Source organism: Henckelia pumila, chromosome 4 (genome assembly GCF_033568475.1).
Source record: "Henckelia pumila isolate YLH828 chromosome 4, ASM3356847v2, whole genome shotgun sequence".
Lineage (NCBI taxonomy): Eukaryota > Viridiplantae > Streptophyta > Magnoliopsida > Lamiales > Gesneriaceae > Henckelia > Henckelia pumila.
The window spans coordinates 133,655,097-133,674,095 of record NC_133123.1 but is presented as its reverse complement, the minus strand read 5'-3'; the positions used below and the strand labels follow the sequence as shown (position 1 = coordinate 133,674,095).

At 34.2% G+C, this 18,999-nt stretch overlaps 2 protein-coding genes across 6 annotated transcripts; both read left to right on the top strand.

Moving 5' to 3' along the window:
- Nucleotides 1–10,428: 10,428 nt before the first annotated feature.
- On the top strand, nucleotides 10,429–12,244 carry LOC140864132 (uncharacterized). Its single transcript, XM_073268079.1, has one exon. It carries the CDS (start codon nucleotides 10,434–10,436, stop codon nucleotides 11,742–11,744), a length of 1,311 nt encoding a protein of 436 aa, XP_073124180.1. The 5' UTR covers nucleotides 10,429–10,433; the 3' UTR covers nucleotides 11,745–12,244.
- A 3,731-nt stretch (nucleotides 12,245–15,975) lies between these two features.
- LOC140866198 (uncharacterized RNA-binding protein C1827.05c) lies at nucleotides 15,976–18,689 on the top strand. 5 transcript variants are annotated; one of them, XM_073271115.1, is made up of 10 exons: nucleotides 15,976–16,091; nucleotides 16,396–16,482; nucleotides 16,772–16,906; nucleotides 16,994–17,108; nucleotides 17,217–17,272; nucleotides 17,471–17,518; nucleotides 17,609–17,706; nucleotides 17,999–18,068; nucleotides 18,197–18,307; nucleotides 18,443–18,689. In XM_073271115.1, the coding sequence occupies exons 3-10, from the start codon at nucleotides 16,811–16,813 to the stop codon at nucleotides 18,491–18,493; spliced, it is 645 nt and encodes a 214-aa protein (XP_073127216.1). In that variant the 5' UTR covers nucleotides 15,976–16,091; nucleotides 16,396–16,482; nucleotides 16,772–16,810; the 3' UTR covers nucleotides 18,494–18,689. The 5 variants fall into 5 exon arrangements, with proteins under 5 accessions (XP_073127216.1, XP_073127212.1, XP_073127213.1 ...); XM_073271111.1 differs by having other exon boundaries at nucleotides 15,991–16,091; nucleotides 16,338–16,482; XM_073271112.1 differs by having other exon boundaries at nucleotides 16,058–16,174; nucleotides 16,338–16,482.
- The last annotated feature ends 310 nt before the right edge of the window (nucleotides 18,690–18,999 follow it).

The following is an 18,999-nucleotide window of genomic DNA, read 5'->3' as shown; positions in this document are numbered from 1 at the left end:
TGAAGGAAATTTCAGTGAGAGAAAAAAAATCCCAAACCAAACCTGATAAAAGATTGAGGATTATTGTGGATGGACAAACTGATGCATCTAAGATTCTAAAGGGTGTCTTACAACCAGCAACACCGACTCCAGTACCTCTCATGCCAAAACTTGTAACGTTAAAGGAGGTGGTACCTGCAGCTTGATGAAGTCATGCCAAAATGTAATAATCCATGCTTTTATTCCATAATGGAAGTTGAAAGAAGGCGAGGAGCCGAGTAGCCAATCAACTTTCTTACAGTATCGGATCAAAACAATAAGCCAAAAGTGGCAACAGACAACGTTAAATCGAGAGTAATTATATATTCATGTAACAAACAGCACAATGTCGATAATGAGTGGAAAACATAACGATATTAGGCATGCCTTACTGCTTGCACACTAGTTCTGCCAATCAGGAGGCTGGAGACACCTATTTACAAGGCCAAAAGAGAAAAAATGATGGGAACGTGCACTTAGATATGGAAGATGGCATCAAACTCTGAAGTGTGAGCTGCCAGTTTTAAATTCTAGTTGATGATAAATGGTCAAATGAGATTTCAAAAAAAAGGAATTGGTGCAAGGTTTAGACGAACCCCGTTAACTTAATAATTCCGTGAACTCCTTAAACGTGACATCAATTCCTTATACAGGGTTTACAGAAGGATCGTGACATTTTAATGCTTCTTAGAAATCCAAGAGAGTGGATATTTTATTAAAGGCTGGCACCAGTCTCATGATATTATCCAAGAAAGATTATGAGATGTTTCAAACTTCATAGACCCAAGTCAATGATTGAGTGACTCTTGAAATTTATCCATAAAATACAAGAACCCTGCTATAACTTGGTTAAGATACCTCCTTATAAGATTCAAAATCATCTATAGGCAACTCCGGATCAAATAATAGAGATCGAGTGCAACTCATCCAATATTATGAGATGTTTCACACTTCTTATGACATTGTTTGATGAATTTTTATGATATACAACTGTCCAACACCTCTCCTGAGGAGACGCAAAAACCTCATTTTACTTCGGATAAGCCTTCCACATCGTCTCTGTCAGCAACTCGTCACATTACCATGACAACCATGTTCAGTCCTACACACCACCTTAAAAGTTAATACTACCAAGTCCACCGAAAACCAAAACTGTGATTCCTAAAAGTTCTATTTAAGAACAGCATAGCACAGTTACAACTTTTGATGCTACACTGCCCATTCACAATTGTTGAGCTACAGGGTTACCAGTATTCCTTTCATTGTTTATGTGATGATACTGAGATAAAAGAATATTTTGACCAGCATTGCTGATCCCAAGAATTCGCACCCATACAGAATCACAAAGTCTGATTTTTTAATCAAAGTCTAGATAATTTAATTGCATATCCTCATTCTCCCGTAGTACTTGTGAACTAGTACTAATAAAGGAGTTCATTAAATTGAGGCTCCATGGACAGTTACCCCGAGGTAAGAGTTGAGACGCTTGTCTTGGGGACAATTGCCTAAGTTTATGACACTCTAACTATTATAGTGTGTGATGTAAAATAAGGAACAATTTCAAGGTGGGGCATTTTTGTTCAAATAAAGTTAACAAACACAAACTTGAAGAAGCCATTTAATTTTTCTCCTGTTCTTTGATCGCAGTCTATTTTTTTAATTTTTTCACCTCAGTTTCAAATTCGAGCCACGAAAACCTATACCCTTCCAAAGAGCATCCAATCATACCAACTTCAAGGTAATTCCATATATGCTTGTACTTTAGCTTTACTTTGAGTCACAACTTATAGGAAGACTTAGAATGTGTGATTGCTGATCTTGTACTATGAAGACGCGATGTCACATTTTGAAAACTTTTAAGAATTCCAACCAATAATTTATACATGTGTACATCCTACCACCAGTTCAAATAGCGTCCATACACGGAGGTTGCCTTTGGATTGAATGAAGAATTTGAAAGATTCAAAATCCATTGCAATAACTCAAAAAATAACTAGTTGATAAAAGACCATCACCAAATAGACACGAGGGCCTAACAATTTATAATGATTGAGTGTAGTTAGTTTCACTCAAATATATCAAATCTTAGTAGTAACCTTTCTTCCCAAAGTCTAGCAAACCCACAACTGAATTTGAACATAAGAATAATAGAATACATCCACCATTGTCAGAGCATCATAAACAAAGTGAACCGAACTACAAGTCAAGTAAATACCTGCTCGAATTCGTTCTTCCGGTGTCCAGCCCGAGTTCTTATTCAGTGCAAACATGCCTGCGGTATGCATAATAAATTGCTGAACAAATCAAACAGAAAATGTACGCCACACCTGCATCGGAATGACGAAATGGCCGCGGGAAATACGATAAATTTTCCGCGAAGAGTTTCGCTTGTATTCGAGTCTGCCGCCTTTTTCCATTCGTGCTATGCAAGTTTTGCCCCTCTTTACGTCCCGCGGAAACCGTAAAACTTTTCAAATAATTTTATTTTTAATAATAAACAAATGAGAAGGGGGAGAAAGGGTGAGTCGTCCTAAACAATAAGCATTTTGTTTTAGGGTTTGCTCAGTACGATTTATTTCGATAGTAGTGTTTATAAATATTAAGTTTGTTTAATATGATTTACTCGATCAGTGGCGTAGTTTAATATATTAATATCAACTAGTGATTGTGACACGTGATTTTCATTTACTAAACAATTTAATTATTTTTAAAAAATGTAAAAAATTATTACGGTGAAAAAATATGGAAGTTTTGATTTAAAGTAGAGAGAAGTTGTAAAAAATTATGTAGATAATTTAATAAGAATTGAAAAATAATAAAATTTGAAATGAGAAAGAGATAAAATGAGATAAAAATGTTAGAGAAAATTGGGGATAATTTAGTCATTTACAGTGTATTTGGATGTCCAAATAATGGAATTTGGAATTGGATTTTAAAATCCATATAATTGAAATTCCATTTTGTGTTTAGCAAAAAGTTAAAATACATTTTGAAATTTGATAGTATAAATTTTAGATAAATGATATTTTGTAAAAAATTATAAAAAAAAACTTAAAATTTATAAGTAAAGTATATGAATTTATTATTAAAAATAATTTTATTGTTTTATAAACCCAAATCCCGCAAATCCTGTGAAATTCGATCAATTTTGTCAAGATTTCAAGATTTCACTTAACTAATTGAAATCTATGAAATCTCATCAAATAACAATCTCGTTTTGAAATCACAAGTATAAAACATCATTTTTGTTATTTTTTGACATGTTTTAAAAGGCGGCGCCTAGAACCGCTCAGGCACTAGGTGGTTGGTCACCGCCCCGATTTTTAGACAGTTGAAGTTTTTGGGAGTTATTACATTAATTGGTTGTTTAGGTTGCCTAATCATCGCTTAGACGCCTCAAAATCCGCCTAGGTTAACATATAATATTTTATATTTTTAAAATTTTAATTTTTTTAAAAATATTATTTGACATATTTGTCCATCAATTTGTATCGGAGGAAAACGAAAAATATGTCATGTATTTCGAGTTGAATTCGATAACGAGAAATTATTGAATAAATATTATAATGAAAACAATAATTAGATATTTCGACTTGAAAAAACAGCGCTTAGGCAAGTGAATTGGATGAAGAATAATTGTTGGAGAAATATTAAGATGGATCGAACTAGAATAATTAGATATTTAACCTAAAAAACCATATAGACGGCCCACTTAAGCGTTTAGGCGTTAGGCGATGGGTGACCGACACATACCAAATACCACTCGTTAGAACATTGTTTTCCGATAATTTATAGAATTATATTATTTAAATTACTTTGTAGTTCCTAGATAGTATCATTATTTGAAAAAACAATGGGATGAACATGAACTTGTTCGTCTTTCTCTTCGCAAGAATATTAACTTAATTCTAAGTCTTAGCACCGGAAGATATTGATTGAAAAAAAATCATCACAATTATGTTTAGTAAATGGTCATTATCGGAACACGATTTCTTCAAAATATAATAAATATATCGATGACGTGCGGCTCATTTAACATCAAAATTCTGACTCAAAATAATAATACTAATAATAACAATAATAATAAAATTTGTAATATATATTTGTTGTGAAAAAGTAAAAATTTACGGTAAAAAGTAAAAACTCAAAAACTCAAAATTTATCAAATTCTACACTTTATAAAATTTTTCTCTCTTCACAATTGTGTTTTTCTACACAAATGGAGAGACCTATTTATAGATCTCAATTGGAGATTAGTCAAAAATTAATACATCATTAATTACATCATCACACACTAATTTTCAATATTTTACAACTCAATTTTCAACTTTCAACCTTCAACATTCAACAATAAATAATAATATATATTTATATATATTTTCAACACTCCCCCTTGTGATGATGATCATGATAGAATGACTATCTCCATTACGTGTTGTATACTGCCTCGTTAAAAACCTTACTAGGAAAAACCCATTGGGACAAAAACCATAGTAAGGAAAAAAAAGTGCAGCCACGTAAACTCCCCCTGATGTCAACATGAATGATTCTTCACATATTTCGTAGATTGCGCATCCCAATATTATAAATGTGTTTTCTGAATATCGCCGTGGGAAGTGCCTTTGTGAAGAGATCGGATGAGTTCTCACTTGATTGAATGTAACAGATATCAATATCTTTATTCTTCTCCAGCTCTTGAGTGTATGCAAAGAATTTAGGAGGAATATGTTTAGTTCTGTCACTTTTGATGTATCCTTCTTTCATTTGGGCAACACATGCGGCATTATCTTCATACAGTGTGATTGGATTCTTGTCCACTGATAATCCGCAAGAAGTTTGGATATGCCGAGTCATTGATTTAAGCCAGACACATTCACGGCTTGCTTCATGTAGTGCAATAATCTCGGTATGATTTGATGAAGTTGTAACAAGTGTTTGTTTCTGTGATCGCCAAGAGATTGCAGTGCCTCCACGAGTAAATACATATCCGGTTTGGGAACGTGCCTTATGTGGATCAGATAAGTATCCAGCATCAGCATAACCAATTATTCTCTGATTTGTATCTTTTGGATACAAAAGTCCCAAATCCGTCGTTCCTCGTAAATAACGGAATATATGTTTAATTCCGTTCCAGTGCCTCTTCGTTGGACATGAACTGAATCTTGCCAATAAATTTACTGCAAAAGATATGTCTGGTCTAGTGCAATTTGCAAGATACATAAGGGCACCAATGACACTTAGATATGGTACTTCAGGACCAAGAACAACTTCATCATCTTCACATGGACGAAATGGATCCTTTTCTATATTCAATGATCTGACAACCATTGGAGTACTTAAAGGATTTGATTGATCCATATTGAAACGTTTAAGGACCTTCTCTGTATAATTAGACTGGTGAACAAATATTCCACATTCTTTTTGTTCAATTTGTAAACCAAGACAATACTTGGTTTTTCCAAGGTCTTTCATTTCAAATTATTCCTTCAAGTATAACATCACTTCTTGAATTTCTTTATTCGTTCCAATGATGTTTAAATCATCAACATATACAGCAATAATCACGCATCCCGATGTTTTTTTCTTGATGAAAACACAAGGGCATATTGGATCATTTACATATCCCTTTTTCATCAAGTGTTCACTTAGCCGATTATACCACATTCGGCCGGATTGCTTTAATCCATACAATGATCTTTGTAATTTCACAGAATAAAATTCTCTGGGTTCTGAACTTTGTGCTTCTAGCATCTTAAATCCTTCAGGGATTTTCATGTATATATCACTATCAAGTGATCCGTATAAATAAGCTGTAACAACATCCATTAGACGCATGTCCAAGTTTTCAGACACTGCTAAACTGATCAAATACCGAAACGTAATTGCATCCATAACAGGAGAATATGTTTCTTCATAATCAATTCCAGGTCTTTGAGAAAAACCTTGTGCAACAAGTCGAGCTTTATATCTCACTATTTCATTTTTCTCATTTCTCTTTCGAATAAAAACTCATTTGTACCCAACAGGTTTAACACCTTTAGGTGTAAGGACTATAGGTCCAAAAACACTACGTTTATTTAGCGAATTTAATTCAACCTGGATGGCATCTTTCCATTTTGACCAATCCTTTCGAGTTTTGCATTCACCAAAAGATTTTGGTTCATTATCTTCATTTACGATGTCACATGCCACATTGTACGAAAATATCTCATCAATATCTTGTACATTCTTTCGGTTCCATATTTTTCCAGTATTAATATAATTGATAGAGATTTCATGATTCTCGTCAGTTTGTGGTTCTGACAAAATATTTTCATCATCGTGTGTTTCTTCTGGAACACCATTTTCTATTTTTTGATCATCATTTTTCTCTATGTATTTTCTTTTCCGAGGATTTTTATCCTTTGAACCGATTGGCCTTCCACGCTTCAGGCGTTTTATGACATCATGAATGTCTTCATTTTGTTTCTTTGGAATTTCAACTCGAGCAGGGGCATTTACAGCAGGTATATATGATTTTGTTACCCCTTTTGTGTCTGCAAATGCATCTGGCATTTGATTTGCTATTCTTTGCAAATGCACAATTTGCTGTACATCTTTATCACATTGTTTAGTTCTAGGATCCAAATGTAATAATGATGGTACATACCATGTGATTTCTTTTTCGATGTGTTTCTTTTCTCCCCCTAACATTGGGAAGTTATTTTCATCAAAATGACAATCAGCAAACCGTGCTGTAAACACATCGCCTGTCTGAGCCTCAAGATATCTAATGATTGATGGACTATCATAGCCGATATAAATACCATTCTTTCTTTGAGGTCCCATTTTTGTTCTTTGAGGTGGTGCAATAGGCACATACACCATACATCCAAAAATTCTCAAATGAGAAATATCTGGTTCTTTGCCAAATACAAGCTGCAATGGGGAGTGTTTATGATATGCACTTGGCCTGATGCGAATTAATGCAGCAGCATGTAAAATTGCATGTCCCCATATAGAAATAGGGAGTTTCGTTCTCATAATCATTGGTCTAGCAATCAACTGCAGACGTTTAATCAATGATTCAACTAATCCATTTTGTGTATGAACATGAGCTACAGGATGTTCAACAGTAATTCCCATCGACATACAATAGTCGTTAAAAGTCTGGGAAGTAAATTCTCCAGCATTATCAAGTCTTATTTTCTTGATCGTATATTCGGGAAATTGATTCCGCAATTTTATTATTTGAGCCATCAATTTTGCAAATGCCACATTCCGAGTGGACAATAAACATACATGTGACCATCTGCTAGAGGCATCGATCAATACCATAAAGTATCGAAATGGTCCACATGGTGGATGAATTGGCCCACAAATATCACCTTGAATACGTTCAAGAAATATGGGTGATTCCTTTTGGATTTTAGCTGGTGATGGTCTTATAATAAGTTTCCCCAGAGAACATGCCTTACACTGAAACTTATTATTCTGAAAGATCTTCTGGTCTTTCAGTGGATGACCACTTGTATTTTCTATAATCCTTCGCATCATTATTGAACCAGGATGTCCCAATCGATCATGCCAATTTGTTAGTATTGAAGAATTTCCAATAACCATATTTGATTCGATTGGACTTATATGTGTATAATGCAATCCAGTAGGGAGCATTGATAATTTCTCAACTACATATTTCTTTCCTGATTTATATGTAGTAAGACACATATATTTCTCATTTCCTTCGGTTATTGTTTCCGTATCATAACCATGAGAATATATATCATTAAAACTCAACAAATTTCTTTGTGATCGTGGTGAATATAAAGCACTATTTATCAAAAATTTTGTACCATTAGGTAACAAAAATTGTGCTTTGCCACATCCTTCAATCAAGTCTACAGGACCTGATATTGTATTCACCATTGTTTTTGTTGGTTTTAATTCCAAGAAATATTTTTCATTTCTGAGGATAGTGTGCGTTGTACCACTATCTGGTATGCAAACTTCCAGTGCATTATTTCCATCTTTGATCATAGCATTTTCCATAATGATCTTCAAAAACAATATGCAATAAAATGAATTAAGAAAGATACATGCAAACAATACATGCAAAATATAATATGTTTTATAAAATAAAAATTACATTGTTACATTCTTTTCCCACCAGTATATTTAATCAATATCTTCGAAATCATTCAAAAAGTAGGCAACATCTAAATTCATTGAACCACTTGCATGGTCAATGTTTTCAGTAAAATTGGTCTCTTTTTCTTTCCCCTTTATTGAATCTTTATAGAGCTTACACAGATGCTCAGACCAATGTCCTGGAGTGCCACATCTATAACAAACACTCTCAGTTTTTTTTGGATGATTTTCATTTTCACCCGTATTATCATGCTGCCTCTTTTGTGGGTGGTTCGTGACGTTCCTTTGAGATGAGTTATTGAAATAACTATCTCTTTTATTTTCAAATCCACGGCCTCGACCACGACCGCGATCATTTCTACGCCCACGTCCACGCCCACGTCCTCGTCCACGACCTCGACCAAAATCTTGTCTATATCTTTGATTTTGGTTTTCATTTTTACTTACGACATTTGCTTCAGGAAATGCCGTTGAACCAGTAGGTCTGGACTGATGATTTCTCATGAGCAATTCATTATTCTTTTCCGCCACGAGTAAACATGCGATGAGTTCTGAGTATCTTGAAAATCCACGCACTCTATATTGCTGTTGTAGAGTTATATTTGATGCGTGGAATGTGGAAAATGTCTTTTCAAGCATTTCCATCTCAGTAATATTATGCCCACAAAATTTCAGCTGTGAGACAATTCGATACATCGCAGAATTATAATCACTCACCTTTTTAAAATCTTGGAATCTTAAAGTATTCCATTCATCTCGTGCGGTCGGAAGTATAACTTCCCGTATATGCTCAAAACGTTCTTTTAACCCTTTCCACAAAATCATTGAGTCTTTTTCGGTCAAATATTCACATTTCAACCCCTCATCAAGATGTCTGCGTAAAAATATCATCGCTTTTGCTTTATCTTGTGAGGATGATATGTTATTTTCTTTGATAGTTTCGTTAAGACCCAATGACTCGAGATGCATTTCTACATCGAGGGTCCATGGCATATAATTCTTTCCGGTTATATCAAGTGCAATGAATTCGAGTTTCGCCAAGTTCGACATGGTGGTACTAGAAAATAACAATGCATTTTATTAGTTAATTTCCATAAATATGACAATACAAAATAATGGAAGAACGTAAATTACAAGTGCGTATACAAATAGAGAAAAAATATGTGTTGGAAAATCGCTGGTGAGTAAAAGACTCGTGAGCATGATGATCATAGTCGTTATGAAAAATATCCTTATAAATGTCATCATCTCCATCTTCGAAAAAACCGAGGATAAAATATTTTGAGAGAAAGAATGAATTTGGTGTGATTGAAAATGAGTTTGAGTGAACATATTTATAGGGCAAAAACTAGCCGTTTTGTTACCGTTTGTGACCGTTGGGGGTAAAGAAAAAATTGAGTATGTGTTGAATAAAAATTCGTGATAATCATGTAATGCATATAATGATAATCATAATTAAATAATTATGTATATCATATCACATTATTATAAGATCGGTGTCGTAGACAACCTTTTATATAATAACATGAGATTATACAAATATGGTTAGTATATAAATACACAATAATATATATCATATCACGTTATTATAAGGTCAGTGTCATAGACAACCTTTTATATAATAACATGAAATTATATATTAATATAGTTAATATATATACATAATAAATATATATCACGTTATTGTTTAAAAACCTTAGAGGCTTTTATACTTGTCGTATCCCTTACCGGGAGTGTGGGATGTCGTCTTAACATCCTCCCAGGATTTATAACAAGTTTTGAAAAAAAAACTTATTTTTTTTCATAACATGATATTATATATTAATATATACACAAAAAATATATAAACAGTAAAATAAAAATTCTTACTTGTTGAATATTTTTGACTTCTTCTTGTATTTTGGAGCGTCGGAAAATATAGAGAACCTTCGAGCGATCGTGCTGATAACGTGTTGTGAAAAAGTAAAAATTTACGGTAAAAAGTAAAAACTCAAAAACTCAAAATTTATCAAATTCTACACTTTATAAAATTTTTCTCTCTTCACAATTGTGTTTTTCTACACAAATGGAGAGACCTATTTATAGATCTCAATTGGAGATTAGTCAAAAATTAATACATCATTAATTACATCATCACACACTAATTTTCAATATTTTACAACTCAATTTTCAACTTTCAACCTTCAACATTCAACAATAAATAATAATATATATTTATATATATTTTCAACAATATTAACCATTATTAATTTATTATTCCCCCAACATTACAGTAGAAGCAAATCTAAATGAAAATGTCAATTAATCCCTCCGCTTTCGAAACCATTGAACCATCCCGCTACATCACCTTCACAATCCCAATTGGTCCGGCCTCCCGCCGCCATCTTCTCCGCATAGCCGTCCTAGATTCACCCGCCGTGACCGTCGGTGACGCCGCCGCCGCCATGTGGGTGCCACAGGGCCGCGAATCAGATTGGATTTTCTCCACTTTCTCCGGCCACCTCCACCTCCTCCTTTCTTCGCCAACTTCCCCGCCTCTATCCCGTTTGATCTTGATTTCCGATTCAAAACTATACGCGCGACGTCCCCGCCACGCCTCCTCAGTCCGACCAAATGTTGCCCCTCTGCTATTGGCGCTGACCCCAAAATCCGCTTTTCTTGATGACGGTGGAGTTCCGGAGATTCCCTTCTTGGTATACGAAGATGAAGTGGTCACAGGTTCAATCTTGGAGACCTGTGAAGGGCCTTGTGTCGGTGAAATGCTGATAGAGAACGTTGAGTTGAGGAAGGACGATAGCAGCATTGTTCGAGAATTTAGGAGGAGACTGAGGTTTAAGAGAATGCCGAATCTGGTGCAAACCCAGATGAGGATTCGCCCGAAAACCGAGTCTGTATGCGAAGAATTGGACGATATGGAGTTTGAATTAGACGAGGATGTGCTGGTTCATCCATACCTGAGTCCAATGGTGGCTGGCATTTCAGTCATTAGCTCATGTTTGGAAGAGCGAATTCAAGACGGATTTAGGCCGAAAGTTCTGTGCCTGGGGGTGGGAGGAGGGGCATTGATTGGATTCTTGAATAAAAAACTGAATTTCGAGGTTGTAGGAGTGGAAATAGATGTTGTGGTTTCGGAAGTTGCAAAGAGGTATTTTGGACTAGGGAACAATGAGCTGATCCACCTTCACGTAGGCGATGGGATCGAATTTCTTCGTGATCTAGCGACGAAAGCGGATGGAATGTTCGACGTTATAATGGTTGATCTGGATTCATGTGATGCATCAATGGGCAGCTATGCTCCACCAATGGAGTTTGTGCAAAAGCCTGTTCTTTTAGCCGCGAGAGACCTTCTACGCGAGACTGGTGTTCTTGTCACAAACACCATCCCTTCGAGTGAGTCGTTCCACGGGAGGTTGATCAGCGAGTTTCAACAAGTGTTCGAAGAGTTGTATGAGATCGACGTTGAAAACGAGGAAAACCTTGTTCTTGTGGCCACCAAATCAAGAACTGAGTCATGTTTTGATAGCCGGAGTGATGCATTTTTGAACAAGTTGAAGTTGTACATTCCAAGTTCTCACATGGATTCCATGAGGAAGATTTGAAAGACAGGTCGTCCTGTTCCTGTACTCTTAGATACCGATTGATTTCAATGGATAGTATATGACTGATGAATAGAAGTGTAATAAGAACATGATGAAATATGGATAAGTAATACATAGATATGAATATTATGTTGTTTTGTATGTTTTTAATTTTGTAGGATTATTGTGATTAGACGATATTGGGTTAACAAAAAAATCAAAGAAACATAAGATGTGTAAAAATTCTGGAATGGCCAAAGAGGATGGATTGGTTCTTTCGCGCAATGTAACAAAGCAAACGGATCCAAACGAAGGAATGTATCATGGGATTCCAGTTTTGCTTTTGAGGTTTAAGGAGTTTGATTAGCCGGAGGCTCGAAGTGGATAGAGCTGATACACTGGTGAATGTGTTTTGTTGTATGCTCTTCTATTGAAAATGTGATTTTGTAGGCTGTAGCTCCTCCGCTGACGGCTTCTTGGTTGTGTAAAAATTGGAATATCAAAAGTTATCTTTCTTCCAATTCTCTCATTTTAATACTTCCTACTATTATTATTACAGGCACCTCTTTCAATTTAGATTTTACTATTTATTATAGAGTAGGTTTTTGCGAGACGATGTCTTACAACACGTGTTAATTTATATCTATATTTATAATAAAAAATAATATATTTTTTTTTATGAATTACTCAAATAGTTCACTCTCTCCTCGAGTTTTTTTTTCCCAAAGCTTCTAAATTGATCATTATCTGTATGTGTGTTCAGTACATACACAGAACCATGATCTGCCTAACTCCATCACAAATGAATGAAAAAAAGAATTTTACCCAGAATTCATGAGGAATTCTAAGCGATCAATCTCCTTCACTTTTTCATATTTACCCAGTTTGAATTGTTTAATTTTTTAAAAAATATCATTTAGCTGTTTTGAATGCTTTGGAAAAATATATTGCAATCTAGGTGTTGTCTTGTTAGCTTTGTCTTTGACAATTCATGCCCATAAGATGCCGTCATTGCTTTCTTTATCTTAAACCCATTTTTAGAAGGTTGTGTATTCATTGTTGCCTTTATTGTTTGATTTACTTTATGGTAAAATGGCTATTTCTGTGTTTTGGTGCAGTATTTCTTGTATCAAATTCTTCGTGGGTTAAAATACATACATTCGACAAATGTTCTGCACAGGGATTTGAAACTGAGCAATCTTCTCCTCAATGCTAATTGTGACCTAAAGATACGTGATTTTGGATTGGCACGAGCCACGTTTGAAATATATTTTATGACCAAATATGTCGTTACGAGGTGGTAACGACCTCCTAAATTATTGCTTAATTCATCTGGTTTATACCGTTGCTATTGATGTTTGGTCAGTGAGGTGCATCTTCATTGAATTAATGGGGCGTAAGCCCTTATTTCCAGGTAGAGATCATGTGCACCAGTTACGTTTGCTCATGGAGGTATGTTTTTCCTCTATCATCTCTCTTGAATTTAAAAAATCTTATGAGATTTTGAGGCTTTTAATGGCTATGTTTGATTGTACGACTGAGTTTTATTTTTTTTTTCACCATGATATGTTGGTCCACTTTATAAATTAGTTGCCTTTTGTAATAAATCTAATGCAAAGGAGGACCATCTTTCTCAAAATTTTTACACCTTACACACTTTAGATTTACTCTTATATTACTGAAGATATTATACAAAAAAACAAGTGGTAAAACCGATTTGGCTATGGCTAATCCAGTAATCCTGGAGTCTCCAATAGAACACAGCATCCCATAACCATTATTCAATTAAGAAAATGCAGGTCACACATCTTTGTATATCAGTGTATTGTGCAGCCTCCACCCAATATTTGATAATGTGCTCCAAACTAACTAATGAGCTAAATTGTTTAGTTACTTGTTTTCACAAATCACGATTACTATTTTTTATTTGCTTTTGGTAGTGCCCTTATTTAAGATACTATCATTTAGCCAATTTCTAAATTGCAAGTCTCTCAGTATTGTTAAAGCGGGGAAATGGTAATATGATGAATTTATTTGACAATTATTATTTATCAAGATTATGTACAAATTTTGTGTATGTCACTCTGCCTGTCTTAACTGTCACTGTTTTTTATTGCCACAAGGTGTGTTTTGTCATGTGTTTTGTCGTAGGCTCATGCTATCAAAAGTTATATCTAAATTTAAAGAAATCTCCTATTTTACTTGTCTTTTGCTACTTGCAGTTGCAAGATTATAGCACAAGTCCTACGGGAGAATCATGGTCAAATTTTCATTGTCAAATATCACATTACAGCCCATGTTAAGGTCCACGGCTTATATAAGTAAACAACTCTCTACCCCTGCCAATAAAGTTATTGTCATTAATTTGAAGGTTTGTGTTTTTCTTTTCTGATTGTTTAATGTTTAAAAATTATATTTTTGCATTGCATCGCTCAGGATCCTGTTTTAAAAGTAACCTATAAATTGGGCAGATAAAACCCTGATTAGACAAGAGTGTTTGTGCTTCCGCCCATTGAAATGCATGTTGAGTTTAGTCAGTAAGTGTAAGGGATGGTATCTAAATTCTATACTGGATTGGCTAACTGAATTTTTTGTTGCATTGGTTGCATATGGATAAAGGTATTCTCGGTTGGACGATTGCCAGCTTCGGCTAGGTGTACCTTCCTTGCATAACCCAGAGGATGAGAACATTTGATAATGGTTAATTTATAGTATAGTAGATTTTTCTTACATTTTCAAGTCTTTGTTGCGTTTCTTATTTGACTCAATTACATCGTGTCATAACATCGATCTTACCACCAAATTTGCGAGTTTCTGTTGTATGTTTGTGTTTTTTTTTCATTAGTTCAACATCACAACTCACAGCTCTAATAATCACTTCGGATTGTGATGAACATTGTACTGCTTTTCGGGGTTGCCGGAACGCTTCGATCTTTCTTCTTTCTTTTAGATTTGATGTTCTCCGACTCGTGATTTTTTTTAGTTTCAGCTCTTTCTTACAGAGGCTATATAAAATGTTTCAGAATTAAAACCAAAAAAGGAACAAAATTTGTATCTTTGTAAATGCAGTACACAAGGATAAAAATATAGTATGCTTTTTTTTTTCTGTCTCAATAGCCTATACCATATTTTATAATAATATATTGTGAAAGAGATGCGTTACTAACAAAAAAATATTTCTTTTTTTTTAAATAATATTTCATGATTATTTATATAAATTGAAAAGAGTTAATAATATTTTTGCTTATAATTAATCGAGAAACTTTTTTAGATCAAAATTTTGTGTATCCCGTTATTTTCATGTTTTTTTAGAAATTAAATAAATTGGCCAATAATTTTTTATACTCGTGCATACTGGAAATTGGGCATAAAATATAAACGATAATAAATTTAAATTTTAAAATGCATTCTTTGGCATTTCATAAACAAGCAAATAAACCACGATTTCTTCCTTTAACTTTTATCTCAATACAATCTTTTTTCTTTGCAAACAAAATTACTGGTTTGTTATAGTTATCTATTTAAAATGTGCAAAAAGAGAACAATGTTAATGTGAAGTACTGCTCACTGAATATGCTGCCAAAAAATTAATGCAACGTATATAATCTTTAATGTACATTTATTGGCTGCAAAAAAAAATTAATTGAAACTATTTGTTTGAAAAACAACTCTCAAAATTTGATCAGAAACTTTACTTCAAATAAGATTTAGATGGGTTTTACTGCTCAAGTGTTCTTCGACTGACGAAAACAACAACTTATCAAATGTTATAAAAGATCTACTAAAGTTCAGCTTCTGAAAGTCAAAAAAATGTTGAATAATAAAATCTTATATGACAATTTTAAACAGAAGAAAATCGATGTATATATTTCTGAACTATATCTGATGGTCAATACTTATATTTAGTCGGTGATAGTATACCTATTTTCTGTACAACAATAACAATAACAACTTACTTTGTCATTGTTGCAAACCATTAGACGACGACATAAATAATATTCACATCATTTGAACAATTAATTGATCTCACCAAATTTTTTTTGGAGAATTATTATCTTATTAATTTATCGAAATTATTAATTTACTAGATTGACCTATAAAAAATATTTTTTTAAAATGGTTTTTTTTAAAAAAAACATTTTAAAATAATTTAATATATCGAATATTAAATCATTGAAATTATAGTGCTTAGTACGTCAAAAACTCATATTAAAAGCAAACAATTTGGGTCGGGCCAGATGACTTACATTGGGCCAATTCAAAAGATCAGAAATTAAAATTTTCTTTTTTGACCTAATTAGAGCTAAAGAAACCTTGGCTGCAAGCCACAGCAGGAAGGCTTTAACACCGAAAACGGCGTTGTTTGAGGTAAAACCCTAGCATGGTACCCATGTTTTGTTTATGTAAATATATTGCAACATTATCGTGCTCTTCTAGCTGCATCGCATTAGGTTAGCATCATGTTTTTTTTTTAATTATCTGTTCGATTTGTGGTGTAGTTTAGATAGATTATGACTTTTTAATTGAAGTTTTATTTTTCGTTGGCTTTATACTTTTGGATTTGGACTTGGTGATCGTTTGCTTTATTATTATTATATTTTTTTTAAAAAAAAGGAAGACTAAAATAGGTTAATTGTGAACCCTCGCCTTCCTCTTGCGGCCTTGCCCACAGCGTCTACGTCGGCTGTTGGATTATCTGGAGAATCAGAAAATCTCTGGAATCAAGTCGGAAAAGGCTCGCCAAAGGTTGAAGTTTGAGGTAAAATTCGTCAAGTTATATCATAATTTGTTGGTAGTATAAGGTATTTTTTGTTCTTCGTAATTCAAATCCCATCAATTTCTTTCAGTTTTGATTGGACTTCATTTAGTGAAACAAGTTCTCGCCGAGTCCATTCAAATATGAACTATGTGTTCAAATCGTCCTATTATAAACTTAAAGATTATATTTTTATTCCCAAATCTCCTCAAGTCCCGTGAAATATGGGGCCTGTAAACAGAGGGTTGATTATTCTTCCTGTTTATTACGAGCTGCTCGTTTCTTTGCATAGACTCAATCGACAATTATATCCACGCTTGCCTGAAGAAAAATGGTGACAAAAGCTAAGAAGAGAATGATAGCAAAGAATTTGAAGAAGGCCTCTGCTGATATCTCTGCTTCGAAAAAGGAAACACGTGATTTCCTGGTATGCTACTGTCTGTTGCGATATTATAATTGATTAGTAAGTTGGGAGTTGTTAACATGTTTTTGAACTTTTTGTTGGAAAAATTAGCCGCTAGAGGGTGGTCCAGCAAGGGATATTCTGAAAATTGAAGATAAAGAGAACAAAGCAACCGTACTGTATGTTGGGAGAATTCCGCATGGATTTTATGAGAATGAGATGGAAGGTATTGGTTTTCGGTATTTGGCAGATGTATTTGTTGAGTCATTGAACTTAACTCAGCAATGTTTGTTGTTTTGTGTTGCATTCCCCTCAAGTTTGTGTCGATTTTCAGGTTTTTTCAAGCAGTTTGGTTCTGTCAAGCGGCTTAGAATTTCTAGGAATAAAAAGGTATGTTTTTTGTTGCTGTATTTTGTGTTTACTTTTGCGGGTTGTAAACTTTGAGACTTTGAGTCCATTATGATAGTTTTTCATCAGTTTTGGAGCTTTGTTGGTAATGTTGATTCTCATTAATGAGATAGTTTTATGCCCATAGGCTATCAATGATTCGATTCTATAATTGATTTATTTTTATATCTTATATCACAGACAGGAAACTCAAAACATTTTGGATTCATTGAGTTCGAGTCTCCCGAGGTTGGATTTGTGCAAAGATATTGTAATCTTACTTGCTTCGGGATGCGCTTTTCATTCTCCAAGTTTTCATTCTGTTGTTCTAAACTGCAGGTTGCCAAAGTTGTTGCCGATTGCATGCATAATTATTTAATGTATGAGCATTTGCTGCAAGTCAGTCTTGTTCCCCCGGAACGTGTTCATCCACAAATGTGAGTGATAGCTTTTTATCATTGCAATCCCCTTGTTATGCAAATGCTGAGTCATCCCATTTTCTGGTTATAATGATATATATTTGGAAGAAATTTCCTCTGGAAATCATACTTGGGGATATAATGTTTTAACGTGAATTAATGAACAATCAACCCTGGGGTTTATGATAACATAGACATGATTCTTATCTTATGATTTCTCAATACTTAAATGAGACATCGTTTTATTGGTAAAGATGCAAATCTTGAAGGCTCGCTAATATGGTAATGTAATGTGACTCGACTTTTTCAGATGGAGAGGTGTGAGCCGCTCTTACAAACCCTTGGATTGGGTTCAAATCGAGCGGAGGCATCAAGATAAGGTATAAACTTATTTTGAACATATTATGTTCTGTTGAAAGATTGATGTAAGGTTTGTCGAAGCACAGATATCACATAAAATTCAACAAAACTCTGAATCATGTTTTCCTGAATCCTACAACACATCCAGGAGAAAACTTTGGAACAGCAGCAGAAATTGATCACGGGAATACTGAAAAGAGACAAGAAAAGACGAAAGCGGATCGAGGCTGCTGGTATTGATTACGAGTGTCCGGAAATTGTAAGAATTTACTGGCTTGAGAACATATTATAGAATCTTAATGCCTTCGATGCCCTTGTGCTTCACCTCCAACTATTCCCGCAAGTGTTTGATTTCTTGATTGTTAACTGAATGATTTGACTGAACTTTTTTCAGGAGGTTGGCGTCCGAAGTCTTCCGAAGAAGATCAAATTCGACTTCGAATAGGTACTATGAGCGTCTTCTTTAATGCCACCATAACTTTTGTCTGATGCTTTGGAGAATGGGATTTTATCATCTCGTCAAGCAATATGTTGTTTAACTTCATATTTTGTGATTTTTGGATGGAGACAGCTTCATTTGTTTCTTGTAAAACATGATTTTGGAGATGGTAGAATTTCAAACTGCTCATGTTCTATTTGAAGCTTGCATAACTATTTTGTTGGCAAAAACTTCTATGAGACGGTCTCGACGGTCATTTTTTTGAACGCGTCTCTTATATGAGTTATCCATGAAAAAATATTACATTTTATGTCAAGAACATTGCTTATTAGAGTAACACTCCTGTGAGACGGTCTCATCCGTGAGACGGGTCAACCCTACCCATATTTATAATAATAAGTAATATTTTTGGCATAAATTGTAATACTTTTTAATGGATAACCCATACAAGAGATCCGTCTCATAAAAATGACCCTTGAGACCTCTCATAGGAGTTTTTGCCTACTTATTAT

Bases quoted from the DNA above. Each gene is read 5' to 3' on its own strand.
- LOC140864132 (XM_073268079.1), top strand. From the start codon at position 10,434: ATGAAAATGTCAATTAATCCCTCCGCTTTCGAAACCATTGAACCATCC.
- LOC140866198 (XM_073271115.1), top strand. From the start codon at position 16,811: ATGGTGACAAAAGCTAAGAAGAGAATGATAGCAAAGAATTTGAAGAAG. The intron at 16,907-16,993 runs GTATGCTACTGT...TGGAAAAATTAG, and splicing joins AGGAAACACGTGATTTCCTG to CCGCTAGAGGGTGGTCCAGC. The intron at 18,069-18,196 runs GTATAAACTTAT...CAACACATCCAG, and splicing joins AGCGGAGGCATCAAGATAAG to GAGAAAACTTTGGAACAGCA.